The sequence below is a fragment of the Pongo pygmaeus genome, chromosome 10, assembly GCF_028885625.2.
Source record: "Pongo pygmaeus isolate AG05252 chromosome 10, NHGRI_mPonPyg2-v2.0_pri, whole genome shotgun sequence".
Lineage (NCBI taxonomy): Eukaryota > Metazoa > Chordata > Mammalia > Primates > Hominidae > Pongo > Pongo pygmaeus.
Window position 1 is genome coordinate 121,552,812 of NC_072383.2, and position 13,528 is coordinate 121,566,339.

The window sequence follows — 13,528 nt, forward strand, 5'->3', positions numbered from 1 at the left end:
CAAACGGGTGGATCGCTGCACAGAGTGGAATGCCACCCTAGAGCATTCCTCACCCCAGAAGCCATTCTGAACTGACAAGCCAACCATTTCTGGTCCAGATGGCATTACCTAGACCCCATATAAAAATGTCTCTTAGGCCAGGCACGGTGGCTCATGCCTGTAATCCCAGCACTTTGGGAGGCCGAGGTGGATGGATCATGAGGTCAGGAGATCGAGACCACCCTGGCTAACACGGTGAAACCCCGTCTCTACTAAAAAATACAAAAAATTAGCTGGGCGTGATGGTGGGCGCCTGTAGTCCCAGCTACTCAGGAGGCTGAGGCAGGAGAATGGCGTGAACCCGGGAGGCAGAGCTTGCAGTGAGCCGAGATCGCGCCACTGCACTCCAGCCTGGGCGACAGAGCAAGACTCCATCTCAAAAAAAAAAGTCTCTTGGTGCATTGTGGTGGCTCATGCCTGTAATTCTAGCACTTTGGGAGGCCACGGCAGGAGAGTCACATGAGGCCAGGAGTTTGAGACCAGCATGGGCAATATAGTGAGACCCTATCTCTACGCTTTTTTTTTTTTTTTTTTTTTGGAGATGTAGACTAGCTTTGTCGCCCAGGCTGGAGTGCAGTGGTGCAATCTCGGCTCACTGAAACCTCCACCTCCTGGGTTCAAGCCATTCTCCTGCCTCAGCCTCCCAAGTAGCTGGGATTAAAGGTGTACACCACCATGCCCAGCTAATTTTTGTATTTTTTGTAAAGATGGGGTCTCACCATATTGGCCAGGCTTGTCTTGAACTCCTGACTTCAAGTGATCCACCCACCTTGGCCTCCCAAATTGCTGTGATTACAGGCATGAGCCACCATACTTGGCCTCTACACATTTTTAAAAAATTGTTTTTAAGTTAGCTGGGCATGGTGGTGTACACCTGTAGTCCCAGTACTTGGGAGGCTGAGGCAGAAGGACCACTTGAGTCCAGGAATTTGAGACTAGCCTGGGTAACATAGTGAGGCTCCATCTCTACAAAAAAATTTTTTTAATTTGCTGGGCATGGGTGGCAAACACGTGTAGTCCAAGCTACTTGGGAGGCTGAGGTGGGAGGATCACTTGAACTCAGGAGTTTGAAACTGCAGTGAGCTATGATTGTGCCACTGCACTCCAGCCTGGGCAACAAAGTGAGACTCTATTTCAAAAACATTTGTCATGGCTCTTTTTTAAAAAATTGAGATGAGGTGATACGATATTGCCCAGGCTGGTCTCGAACTCCTGGGCTTAAGCAATCTTTTCACCTGTGGGGATTACCAGTGTGAGCCACCACGTCCAGCATCTCTCAGCTCTTATCTAGGGTCACTTAGTCTATTTACATATCCAACTGTGCCTGCCTTTGTGTTCATTCATTTCATATCTGTTTGAGACTTTACATTACCCAAACTTTCTTAATTTTTGAAAATCATTCAGGAAAGAGGATCCTTGTATTTAACAAGCTGGTAAGTTATTGGTTTTTTTTAAGAGAAGAAAATTTAAGAGAATAAGGCATATGCTGCCTTATTCAGGCTTGTCTTATTGTTGGAATAGCTGAATTTTGTGTGTGAGTGGCGTCATAATAATGTCTGCTATTTTTAAATAAAGCATAGCTCTTTAATCTTAAATTACAGAAAGGATGAAGTTTCTATATTGAGAGGCGTATTTTAATCATTACATTGTCTTTTATAGGACTTTATGATTAAAGTTTATTTCTAGTGCTTAATTATTTGGAGTTTCCTTTGGCTCTTTAATTGTATTTTGTTTATTTATTTCCTTTGGCCCTTTTAGAGACTTGAATTGTTTAAAGGTCATGCAGATAGTCATTCTGCCAGTTGCAAATTATTTTAAAAAGTCGGTCGTCATGCTAAATGTCATCTATTCATATTTGGTCTTTAAAGATCTTTGGATAATTGCAAGTATCAGGACACAATGCCTATTTTTCACTACTGAACAAGGACACTCATATATTAAGGGACAAGCTTATTATGTCAGATAGTTTTAAGAGCATAGAGGATTAAATTTAATGTATGAAATAAGTTCAGATTTACATTCAGAGTTTCTTTCAAGGCCCTTTTGACCTCACCGACTTAAAATGATTGAAGTGATTGCCTGTTCTGCCAGCAGAGACGGATGCCAAGATATCACATGACAAATATGTGATTAAGTAGAAAGATAATTATGTTTTTCTGTTTTTCCATAGATTATAAGAACTTGCTTACCTACTTTATTATCTAACTAAAATGTTCACATTTGTGCCAGCATTCCATTTGACAAACAGAGGTTTACCCGTGCAGGGAGAAACCGGGGGCAGCCTGTTCTCACTTCATTGTAGGTTACAGGGAAGGAAGCAGTTCTAGTGCCTCTGGTCTGTTCCAGAACAGCTTTTGCTGTCAAACTCAGGCGGATCACCTGAGGTCAGGAGGTCAAGACCAGCCTGGCCAACATGGTGAAACCCTATCTCTACTAAAAATACAAAAATGAGCCAGACGTGGTGGTGCACGCCTGTAGTCCCAGCTACTCAGGAGGCTGAGGCACAAGAATCGCTTGAACCCAGGAGGCAGAGGTTGCAATGACCCAAGATTATGCCACTGCACTCCAGCCTGGGCAACAGAATGGGACTCGGTCTCAAAAAAAAAGGTCATTGGTCAGGTGAGGTGGCTCATGCCTGTAATCCCACTACTTTGGGAGGCCAAAGCAAGGAGGATCTCTTGAGTTTAGGAGTTGAAGGCCATTCTGGGCAACAGGATGGCCCATCTCTAATAATAACAAAAATAAATAAACAAAGCCATTAACAAAAATCAATCTCACAAACTGAAAACCTAAAATGTTCACAAGTATAACCTTATTCCATGTTGGGTTTTTTTTCTCTTTTTAGAGATAGGGTCTCGCTGTCACCCAGGCTGGAGTGCAGTGGTATAATCATAGCTCACTGCAGCCTCTAACTCCTGGGCTCAAGTGATCCCACCTCAGCCTCCCAGGTAGCTGAGACTACAGGCACGAGTCACTGCACTTGGTTCCATTTTTTTTTTTTTTTTGGGATGAAGTTTCCCTCTTGTCACCCAGCCTGGAGTGCAATGGCACGATCTCGGCTCACTGCAACCTCTGCCTCCCGGGTTCAAGCTATTCTCCTGCCTCAACCTCCAGAGTAGCTGAGATTACAGGCGCGTGCCACCATGCCTGGCTGATTTTTGTATTTTTAGTAGAGATGGAGTTTTACCATGTTGGCCAGGCTGGTCTCAAACTCCTGACCTCAGGTGATCCGCCCTCCTCGGCCTCCCAAAGTATGGGGATTACAGGCATGAGTCACTGCACCCGGCCGGCTTTTTTTTTTTCTTTTTTTTTTTTGAGAATTAGTCTGTTTTAATTTTTGCCTCCCTTTTAGATGATCCTATCTCTAGAACCTTCATTTCATTGTATTTTTAGGGAGAACATTCTTTATTCTATAGTTATCTTTACCTAATAATTTTGTTTTAATTATTATTATTATTTTTTTTTTTTTGAGACAGTCTTGCTCCGTTGCCAGGCTGGAATGCAGTGGCGCAATCTCGGCTCTCTGCAACCTCCGCCTCCTGGGTTCAAGCAATTCTCGTGCCTCAGCCTCCTGAGTAGCTGGGATTACAGGCACGTGCCACCACACCTAGCTCATTTTTTTTTTTTTTTTTTGAGGCGGAGTCTCGCTCTATCACCCAGGCTGGAGTGCAGTGGTGCGATCTTGGCTCACTGCACGCTCTGCCTCCTGGGTTCACGCCATTCTCCTGCCTCAGCCTTCCGAGTAGCTGGGACTACAGGCACCTGCCACTACACCCAGCTAATTTTTTGTATTTTTAGTAGAGACGGGGTTTCACCGTGTTAGGATGGTCTCGATCTCCTGACCTCCTGATCCGCCTGCCTTGGCCTCCCAAAGTGCTGGGATTACAGGTGTGAGCCACCGTGCCTGGCCACACCCTGCTAATTTTTGTGTTTTTAGTAGAGATGGGGTTTCACCATGTTGGCCAGGACGGTCCTGATCTCCTGACCCTGTGGTCCACCCAGATCAGCCTCCCAAAGTGCTGGGATTATAGGCGTGAGCTACCATGCCCAGCCTTGTTTTAATTCTTATTTGCAAAAGGTATGCATTAACTTATAATATTCTATTCCAATCTATAATGTTCTACTCAAACTTGAGCTGCTTCAATAACAAAAACACTTATTTGTCCTTTTAAGATACTTTTAAGAGTGATCTGTGTATGATATTGTTTTAAGATATTTGTTTTTGTTGGGTTTTCTTATTCTTAGTGAGCTAATTGCCATCCAAGATTCCCACTCTTTGGGTTCTTCAAAATCTGCCTTGAGAGAAGATGAGACAGAGTCCTCTTCCGATAAAAAGAACTCACCTAAGAGTTTGTTAATCTACAAAGATGCACCAGCATTCAATGAAAAGGTTCGTATTTTGCTTAGAAATCCCCAGCTTACTCAAGCCAGGCCTCTCACCAACAGGCTTTTAATGCTTCTCTAGCAACCACTGTTAGCTTGCTTATTTTGGCTATTCCTCCGTTGTTTTTTTTTTTAATTCTAGGATTTTAAGATGCTTTTAAGACAATCCTTTTATTTATTTTGTTATTTTGTGTTTTGTTCTGTTTCTTTGAGACAGGGTACTCAGTCATCCAGGCTGTAGTGCAGTGGTGCAATCATGGCTCACTGCAGCCTCAACCTCCTGGGCTCAAGCGATCCTCCTGCCTCAGCCTCCCAAGTAGCTGCAACTACAGGCACACACCACCACGCCCAGCTAATTTTCTCATTTTTTTGTAGCGACAGGGTCTCAATTTGTTGCCTAGTCTTGTCTTGAACACTTGGGCTCAAGTGATCTTCTTGCCTTGGCCTCCCAAAGTGTGCTGGGATTATAAGTGTGAATCACTGTGCTGGGACTACTTTTTTTTCTTTCGAGAAAAATTGTATATTTTTTTTTTTTTTGGCAAGTTGATATATGTTGGTTGTAAAAAAAAAAAGGAAGAAAAAGAAAAACAAACCACAAGAACAATACAGAAATGTAGATATCACCTAACTGCCTGGTCTCAGCTGCCCCTTCCTCCAAATACACAACCCCTGGCAGTGTCTAGAGAGACCCAGGTGACATGTTGGTGGGCTTGCTTACAGATTTCTCTATCTGCAGAGACGTGCATATAGACTAATGTGTGGTAAATGGGATTCATTATATGAGAAAATGTGTGGCCAGGTACAGTGCCTCATGCCTGTAATCCCAACGCTCTGGGGGGCCAAGGTGACAGAATTGCTTAAGCCCAGGAATTCAGGATCAGCATGGGCAACATAGCAAGACCCTGCCTCTATTTTTTGTTTCAATAAAATTTTAAAAACATGAAAGAGGAAAACATTGCCGGGCACAGTGGCTCACGCCTATAATCCCAGCACTTTGGAAGGCCGGGGTGGGCAGATAACCTGAGGTCAGGAGTTCGAGACCAGCCTGACCAACATGGTGAAACCCCATCTCTACTAAAATACAAAAATTAGCCGGGTATAGTGGCGGGTGCCTGTGATCTCAGCTACTTGGGAGGCTGAGGCGGGAGAATCGCTTGAAACCAGGAGGTGGAGTTTGCAGTGAGCCAAGATTGCGCCATTGCACTCTAGCCTGGCAACAGAGCGAGACTCTGTCTCAAAAAAAACAAAAAAGGGAAACATCTAACATCTATGATTTACCAAGATACCAGGGTGGCAAATTGAAACCTTCATCCCACTAATGGGATTACAGGCATGAGGCACTGTAACTGGCCAGACATTTTCTTATATAAAGAAATCCCATTTACCACACATTAGTCTGTATGTGACAGACTAATAGTGACACATTCATTACACCCAAACCCCTTTGGAATTCTTCCTCTGCCCTGTGCGTCCCTCCCTATTCCCAGACAACCACTCACTAATCTGTCTTCTGTAACACAGATTAGTTTGCATTTTCTAGAATTTTATATAAATGCTTTCAAACTTTTGTGTCCCTCTTGTTTCTTTCACTCAGTGTAATTATTTTGAGATTAACCTATGTGACTGTGTGTATAAATAATTCCTTTTTGTTGCTGACAAGTATCTTATTCGTGTGGATATATTAGGTTGGTGCAAAAGTAAGTATGGTCTTTGTCATTAAAAGTAATGGCAGGCCATTAAAAGTAATCCCAACACTTTGGGAGGCCGAGGCAGGTGGATCACTTGAGGTCAGGCGTTCGAGACCAGCCTGGCCAGCATGGTGAAACCCCCTGTCTAATAAAAATACAAAAATTAGCCTGGTGTGCTGGTGTGTGCCTGTAATCCCAGCTACTCGAGAGGCTGAGGCAGGAGAATTGCTTAAACCCGGGAGGCGGGGATTGCAGTGAGCCAAGATCGTGCTACTGGACTCCAGCCTGGGTGACAGAGCGAGATTCAATCCCCCCCCCAAAAAAAAAAGTAATGGCAAAAACCGCAATTACTTTTGCACCAAGCTATTACCGCAGTGATTTAACCATTCACTTGTCAATGGACATTTGGGTTGTTTCTGGTGTGCTGGGTAATACAAATAAAGCTGCTTGCATATTCATGTGTAATAAGTCTTTGTATAGACACATTTTTTGTTTTGTTTATCTAGGAATGGAATGCTAGCTAGGTCATATGGTAGGTGTATATTTAACCTTTTTTTTTTTTTTTTTGGAGACGGAGTCTTGCTCTGTCGCCCAGGCCAGAGTGCAGTGGCGGGATCTCGGCTCACTGCAAGCTCTGCCTCCCGGATTCACGCCATTCTCCTGCCTCAGCCTCCCAAGTAGCTGGGACTACAGGCGCCCGCCACTACGCCCGGCTAATTTTTTGTATTTTTAGTAGAGACGGGGTTTCACCGTTTTAGCCAGGATGGTCTCGATCTCCTGACCTCGTGATCCACCCGCCTCAGCCTCCCAAAGTGCTGGGATTACAGGCGTGAGCCACCACGCCCGGCCTTTTTTTTTCTTTTTTTAGAGACAGGGTCTTACTCTGTCGCCCAAGCTGGAGTGCAGTGACGCAATCCTGGCTTACTGCAGTCTCAAACTCCTGGGCTCAAGTAATCCTCCCACTGCAGCCTCCCAAAGGCATGCACCATTATGCCCAGCTCATTTTTACATTTGTTGTGGAGATGGGGTCTTGTTATGTTGCCCAGGGTGGTCTCAAACTCCTGACCTCAAGCAATCCTCCTGCCTCAGCCTCCCAAAGTGCTGGGGTATATTTAACATTTTAAGGAACTGTCAGATGTTTTCCAAAGTGGTTATACCAGTTACATTCCCACTATCAGTGTATGACAGTCCCAGCTGCTCCAGATTCCAGTCAATACTTGCTATGGTCAATTTTTAAATTCCAGACATTCTAATAGGTATGAAGAGGTATCTCAATGTGGTTTTAACTTGCATTCCCCTAATGACTAACAATGTTGTGCATCTTTTCACATGCGAAACCACCATATTTATAGCTTTGTTTTCAACTGATAGAGAAGTTCTAGCCAGTTATTCAATCCCAAAGAGACACTATTCTTTATGTCTGTGTAGAATATCCCTTCTTTAATTACTTCTCCAGATTTACCTCCTCTCTGCACTATGCTAATAAAACACTTATCAGGCTGGACGTGGTGGCTCTTGCCTGTAATCCCAGCACCTTGGGAGGCTGAGGCGGGCAGATCACCTGAGGTCAGCAGTTGAAGACCAGCCTGGCCAACATGGTGAAACCCCATCTCTACTAAAAATACAAAAATTAGCCAGGTGTTGTAGCTTGTGCCTGTGGTCCCAGCCAATCAAGAGGTTAACATGGAAGAATCGCTTGAGCCTGGGAGGTGGAGGCTGCAGCAAACTGAGATTGTGCCATTGCACTTCAGCCTGGGCGACAGAGCCAGACCCTGTCTTAAAAAATAATAATAGACTGGGCGTGGTGGCTCATGCCTGTAATCCCAGCACTTTGGGAGGCTGAGGCTGGTGGATCGCCTGAGGTCAGAAGTTCAAGATCAGCCTGGTCAACATGGTGAAACACCTTCTGGCTATGGCCAGGTGCCAGTGACTTTCTTCACAGAATTGGAAAAAACTACTTTAAAGTTCATATGGAACCAAAAAAGAGCCCGCATTGCCAAGTCAATCCTAAGCCAAAAGAACAAAGCTGGAGGCATCACACTACCTGACTTCAAACTATACTACAAGGCTACAGTAACCAAAACAGCATGGTACTGGTACCAAAACAGAGATATAGCCCAATGGAACAGAACAGAGCCCTCAGAAATAATACCACACATCTACAATTACCTGATCTTTGACAAACCTGACAAAAATAAGAAATGGGGAAAGGATTCCCTATTTAACAAATGGTGCTGGGAAAACCAGCTAGCCATATGTAGAAAGCTGAAACTGGATCCCTTCCTTACACCTTATACAAAAATTAATTCAAGATGGATTAAAGACTTAAATGTTAGACCTAAAACCATAAAAACCCTAGAAGAAAACCTAGGCAATACCATTCAGGACATAGGCATGGGCAAGGACTTCATGTCGAAAACACCAAAAGCAATGGCGACAAAAGCCAAAACTGATAAATGGGATCTAATTAAACTAAAGAGCTTCTGCACAGCAAAAGAAACTACCATCAGAGTGAACAGGCAACCTACAGAACGGGAAAAAATTTTTGCAATCTACTCATCTGACAAAGGGCTAATATCCGGAATCTACAAAGAACACAAACAAATTTACAAGAAAAAAACAAACAACCCCATCAAAAAGTGGGCAAAGGATATGAACAAACACTTCTCAAAAGCAGACATTTATGCAGCCACCAGACACATGAAAAAATGCTCATCATCACTGGCCATCAGAGAAATGCAAATCAAAACCACAATGAGATATCATCTCACACCAGTTAGAATGGCAATCATTAAAAAGTCAGGGAACAACAGGTGCTAGAGAGGATGTGGAGAAATAGGAACACTTTTACACTGTTGGTGGGACTGTAAACTGGTTCAACCATTGTGGAAGACAGTGTGGCGATTCCTCAAGCATCTAGAACTAGAAATATCATTTGACCCAGCCATCCCATTACTGGGTATATACCCAAAGGATTATAAATCATGCTGCTATAAAGACACATGCACACGTATGTTTATTGTGGCACTATTCACAATAGCAAAGACCTGGAACCAACCCAAATGTCCAACAATGATAGACTAGATTAAGAAAATGTGGCACATATACACCATGGAATACTATGCGGCCATGAAAAATGATGAGTTCATGTCCTTTGTAGGGACATGGATGAAGCTGGAAACCATCATTCTCAGCAAACTATCACAAGGACAAAAAACCAAACATCGCATGTTCTCACTCATAGGTGGGAATTGAACAATGAGAACACTTGGACACAGGAAGGGGGACATCACACACCGGGGCCTGTTGTGGGGTGGGGGGAGGGGGGAGGGATAGCATTAGGAGATATAGCTAATGTAAATGACGAGTTAATGGGTGCAGCACACCAACATGGCACATGTATACATATGTAACAAACCTGCACATTGTGACATGTACCCTAGAACTTAAAGTATAATAATAATAATAAAAAAATTTTAAAAAGAAATTAAGTTTTTTTGTTTTTTTTTTTTTTTGAGACAGAATTTCACTCTTGCTGCCCAGGCTGGAGTGCAATGGCATGATCTCGGCTCACCACAACCTCCGCCTCCCAGGTACAAGCGATTCTCCTGCTTCAGCCTCCCTAGTAGCTGGGATTACAGGCATGTGCCACCATGCCCGTCTAATTTTGTATTTTTAGTAGAGACGGCGTTTTTCTATGTTGGTCAGGCTGGTCTCAAACTCCCGACCTCAGGTGATCTGCCCTCCTCAGCCTCCCTAAGTGCTGGGATTACAGGTGTGAGCCACCGCGCCCGCCTGAAATTAAGTTTTCTTAAAAAAAAAAAAAATCAGATGGTGGCTCACGCCTGTACTCCCAGCACTTTTGGAGGCCAAGGCAGGGGGATCACCTAAGGTCGGGAGATCGAGACCATCCTGGCCAACATGGTGAAACCCCGTCTCTACTAAAATACAAAAAATTAGCCAGGCTTGATGGCACGTGCCTGTATCCCAGCTACTCGGGAGGCTGAGGCAGGGGAATCCAAGCGATTCGCTTGAACCTGCCGAGATCACACCACTGCACTCTGGCCTGGCGACAGAGCAAGGCTCCATCTCAAAAAAAAAAAAAAAAAATCAGGGCTGGGTGCGGTGGCTCATGCCTATAATCCCAGTACTTTGGGAGGTTGAGGCGGGCAGATCTTGAGATCAGGAGATCGAGACCATCCTGGCCAACATGGTGAAACCCCGTCTCTACTAAAAATACAAAAATTAGCTGGGCGTGGTGACACATGCCTGTAGTCCCAGCTACTCGGGAGGCTGAAAGGCAGGAGAATTGCTTGAACTCGGGAGCTGGAGGTTGCAGTGAGCCAAGATTGCGCCACTGCACTCCAGCCTGGCGACAGAGTGAGACTCCATCTCAAAAAAAAAAAAAAATTCAGTCTAGGCCCCTTTAAGAGCAGTTGGCAGTGACTCATTTTCATGCTAAACTTCAGATCCCAAAGTTGAAATTTAATAGGAATAAATGAAGGCACATACCCACATATTTTTCAAGGCTTATAAGCCTTTAATGTTGTCTTATTTTGCCAGTATTTTGACATGCTAAATACAGCCTTGACAAGTTGGTTGAGGAGAGTTAACCAATGCCTAGGATTCTTTTATCACATGGGTGTTGCTTCATTAGCTGTAGTAAGTTCTGTTTAAGTCAAATTATTTAACTGAGTAGGTTCTAAGAAATAAAAAGGGCTGGGTGCAGTGGCTCATGCCTGTAATCCTACCACTTTGGGAGTTCGAGGTGGGTGGATCACTGGAGGTCAGGAGTTCAAGACCAGTCTGGTCAACATGGTGAAACCCCGTCTCTACTAAAAATACAAAATTAGCCGGACGTGGTGGCAGGCAACTGTAACCCCATCTACTTGGGAGGCTGAGGCAGGAGAATCACTTGAACCCGGGAGGTGGAGGTTGCAGTGAGCTGAGGTCGCGCTATTGCACTCCAGCCTAGGCAACAAGACCAAAACTCTGTCTCCAAAAAAAAAAAAAAAAGAGGCCGGGCACGGTGGCTCACGCCTGTAATCCCAGCACTTTGGGAGGCTGAGGCAGGCAGATCACGAGGTCAGGAGATCGAGACCATTCTGTCTAACACGGTGAAACCCTGTCTCCACTAAAAAATACAAAAAAAAATTAGCCAGGCATGGTGGTGGGCGCCTGTAGTCCCAGCTACTCAGGAGGCTGAGGCAGGAGAATGGCATGAACCCAGGAGGTGGAGCTGGCAGTGAGCCGAGATCATGCCACTGCACTCCAGCCTAGGCAACAGAGTGAGACTCCGTCTCAAAAAAAAAAAAAAAAAAAAAAAGAAAGAAAGAAAGAAAAGGAATTAATTTAGTTATTCTTATTCTACTATTTGATGTCCTGCTTTGCTTTGTAACCCCTAAAGACAACGAAATATTCACAGGTGATCAGGTGTAGTGGCTCACGCCTATAACCCCAGCACTTTGGGAGGCCAAGGCAGGAGGATAACTTGAGGCCAGGAGTTCAAGACCAGCCTGGGCAACATAGTGAGATCCCACCTCTACCAAAAAAAAAAAAAAAATAGCTGGGTGTGGTTGCACACACCCATGGTCCCAGCTTTTCAGGAGGCTGAGGCAGGAGGATCACTTGAGCCCAGGAGCTTGAGGCAGTCAGTTGTGATTATGCCACTGCACTTCAGCCTGGGCGACAGAGCAAGAGAAAGAAAAAAAAAGAAAACAATATTCCTAGGTAGTTAGCATTTGTGTTTGTAAACCTAAGCATTTAAAGGTGCCTCTTAATTTCCTGTAGGCTTCAATTGTGTTACCCTCCCAGGATGATTTCTCGCCCACCAGCAAGCTCCAGCGTTTGCTGGCAGAATCTCGTCAGATGGTGACGGACCTGGAGCTGAGCACGCTGCTGCCCATCAGCCATGAGAATCTCACTGACAGTGCCACAAATGTATGCATTTCATTTTCTCTTGACTATATTTGTCACATCTGAACACACCACTGAACACCAGTGTGCAAATATCACCGGCAGGGTGGCCTTTCTGTTAGAGGGAGAGTTTCTGTATCTCTAGGGAGGAAAGGGAACATGCTTGTTTTAAGGAGGAAAAAGTTACACTCAGATGTCACTGGACCCAAACTTCCTCTTTCTAATGATCTGGGGCATATGAAGATAAATTCTTGGGGATTTTTTTCTTGGTGGGGGATACAGAGTTTTGCTCTTGTCGCCCAGGCTGAGGTGCAGTGGCACGATCTCACCTCATTGCAACCTCCACCTCCTGGGTTCAAGTGATTCTCTTGCCTCAGCCTCCCAAGTAACTGGGACTAAAGGCATACTCCACCATGCCCGGCTAATTGTTGTATTTTTAGTAGAGACAAGGTTTCACCATGTTGGCCAGGCTGGTCTCAAACTCCTGATCTCCAGTGATCCACCCACCTTGGCCTCCCAAAGTGCTAGGATTACAGGCGTGAGCCACCACACCCAGCCGGAAATGTTTTAAAAACCAAATTTTATTATAGAAAGTTTAAAGGCTGGGCGTGGTGGCTCATGCCTGTAATACCAGCACTTTGGGAGGCCGAGGCGGGTGGATTACCTGAGGTCAGGAGTTTGAGACCAGCCTGACCAACATGGAGAAACCCCGTCTCTACTAAAAATACAAAATTAGCCGGACATAGTGGCGCATGCCTGTAATCCCAGCTACTTGGGAGGCTGAGGCAGGAGAATCGCTTGAACCCCGGAGGTGGAGGTTGTGGTGAGCCGAGATCGTGCCATTGCACTCCAGCCTGGGCAATGAGCAAAGCTCCACCTCGAAAAACAAAAAAGAAAGAAAATTTCAAATATGCACTGAAGTGGAAAGAATGGCACGGTAACTCACCTTTGACCACCATCAATTTTATCTTACCCCATCCATACACGTTTTCTTTGGAAGCATTTTAGAGCGAATCTCAGCATCATATCATGTCACTCATAAATATTTCATGATCATGATGTCTCTCTAACAGATATGGACTTTTAATTTTAATTTTTTTTTTTTTTTTTGAGACTGAGTTTCGCTCTTGTTGCCCAGGCTGGGGCGCAATGGCACGATCTCAGCTCACTGCAATCTCCGCCTCCTGGGTTCAAGCGATTCTCCTGTCTCAGCCTCCCAAGTAGCTGAGATTACAGGCACCCGCCACCATGCCTCGCTAATTTTTGTATTTTTAGTAGAGACGGAGTTTCACCATGTTGACCAGGCTGGTCTCGAACTCTTGACCTCAAGTGATCCACCTGCCTCGGCCTCCCAAAGTGCTGGGATTACAGGCATGAGCCACCCTGCCCGGCCTAATTTTAATTTTATTGATTTATTTATTTTTGAGATGGCATCTTCCTCTGTTGTCCAGGCTGGAGTGCAGTAGCTATTCGCAGGCATGATCACAGCTCACTGCGGCCTC

At 44.8% G+C, this 13,528-nt stretch overlaps 1 protein-coding gene across 3 annotated transcripts in view; it reads left to right on the top strand.

Annotated features, from left to right (window-relative positions):
- The window catches only part of CCDC62 (coiled-coil domain containing 62), a 49,452-nt gene that overhangs the window by 27,375 nt on the left and 8,549 nt on the right, over positions 1-13,528 (top strand). For 2 of the 3 annotated variants that reach the window (XM_054441856.2, XM_054441855.2), the window contains exons 10-11: positions 4,285-4,429; positions 11,901-12,050. In XM_054441856.2, coding sequence (XP_054297831.1) covers positions 4,285-4,429; positions 11,901-12,050 — 295 coding nt within the window. The remainder of the gene's footprint in view (positions 1-4,284; positions 4,430-11,900; positions 12,051-13,528) is intronic. The other variant, XM_063647148.1, reaches the window with a different exon arrangement.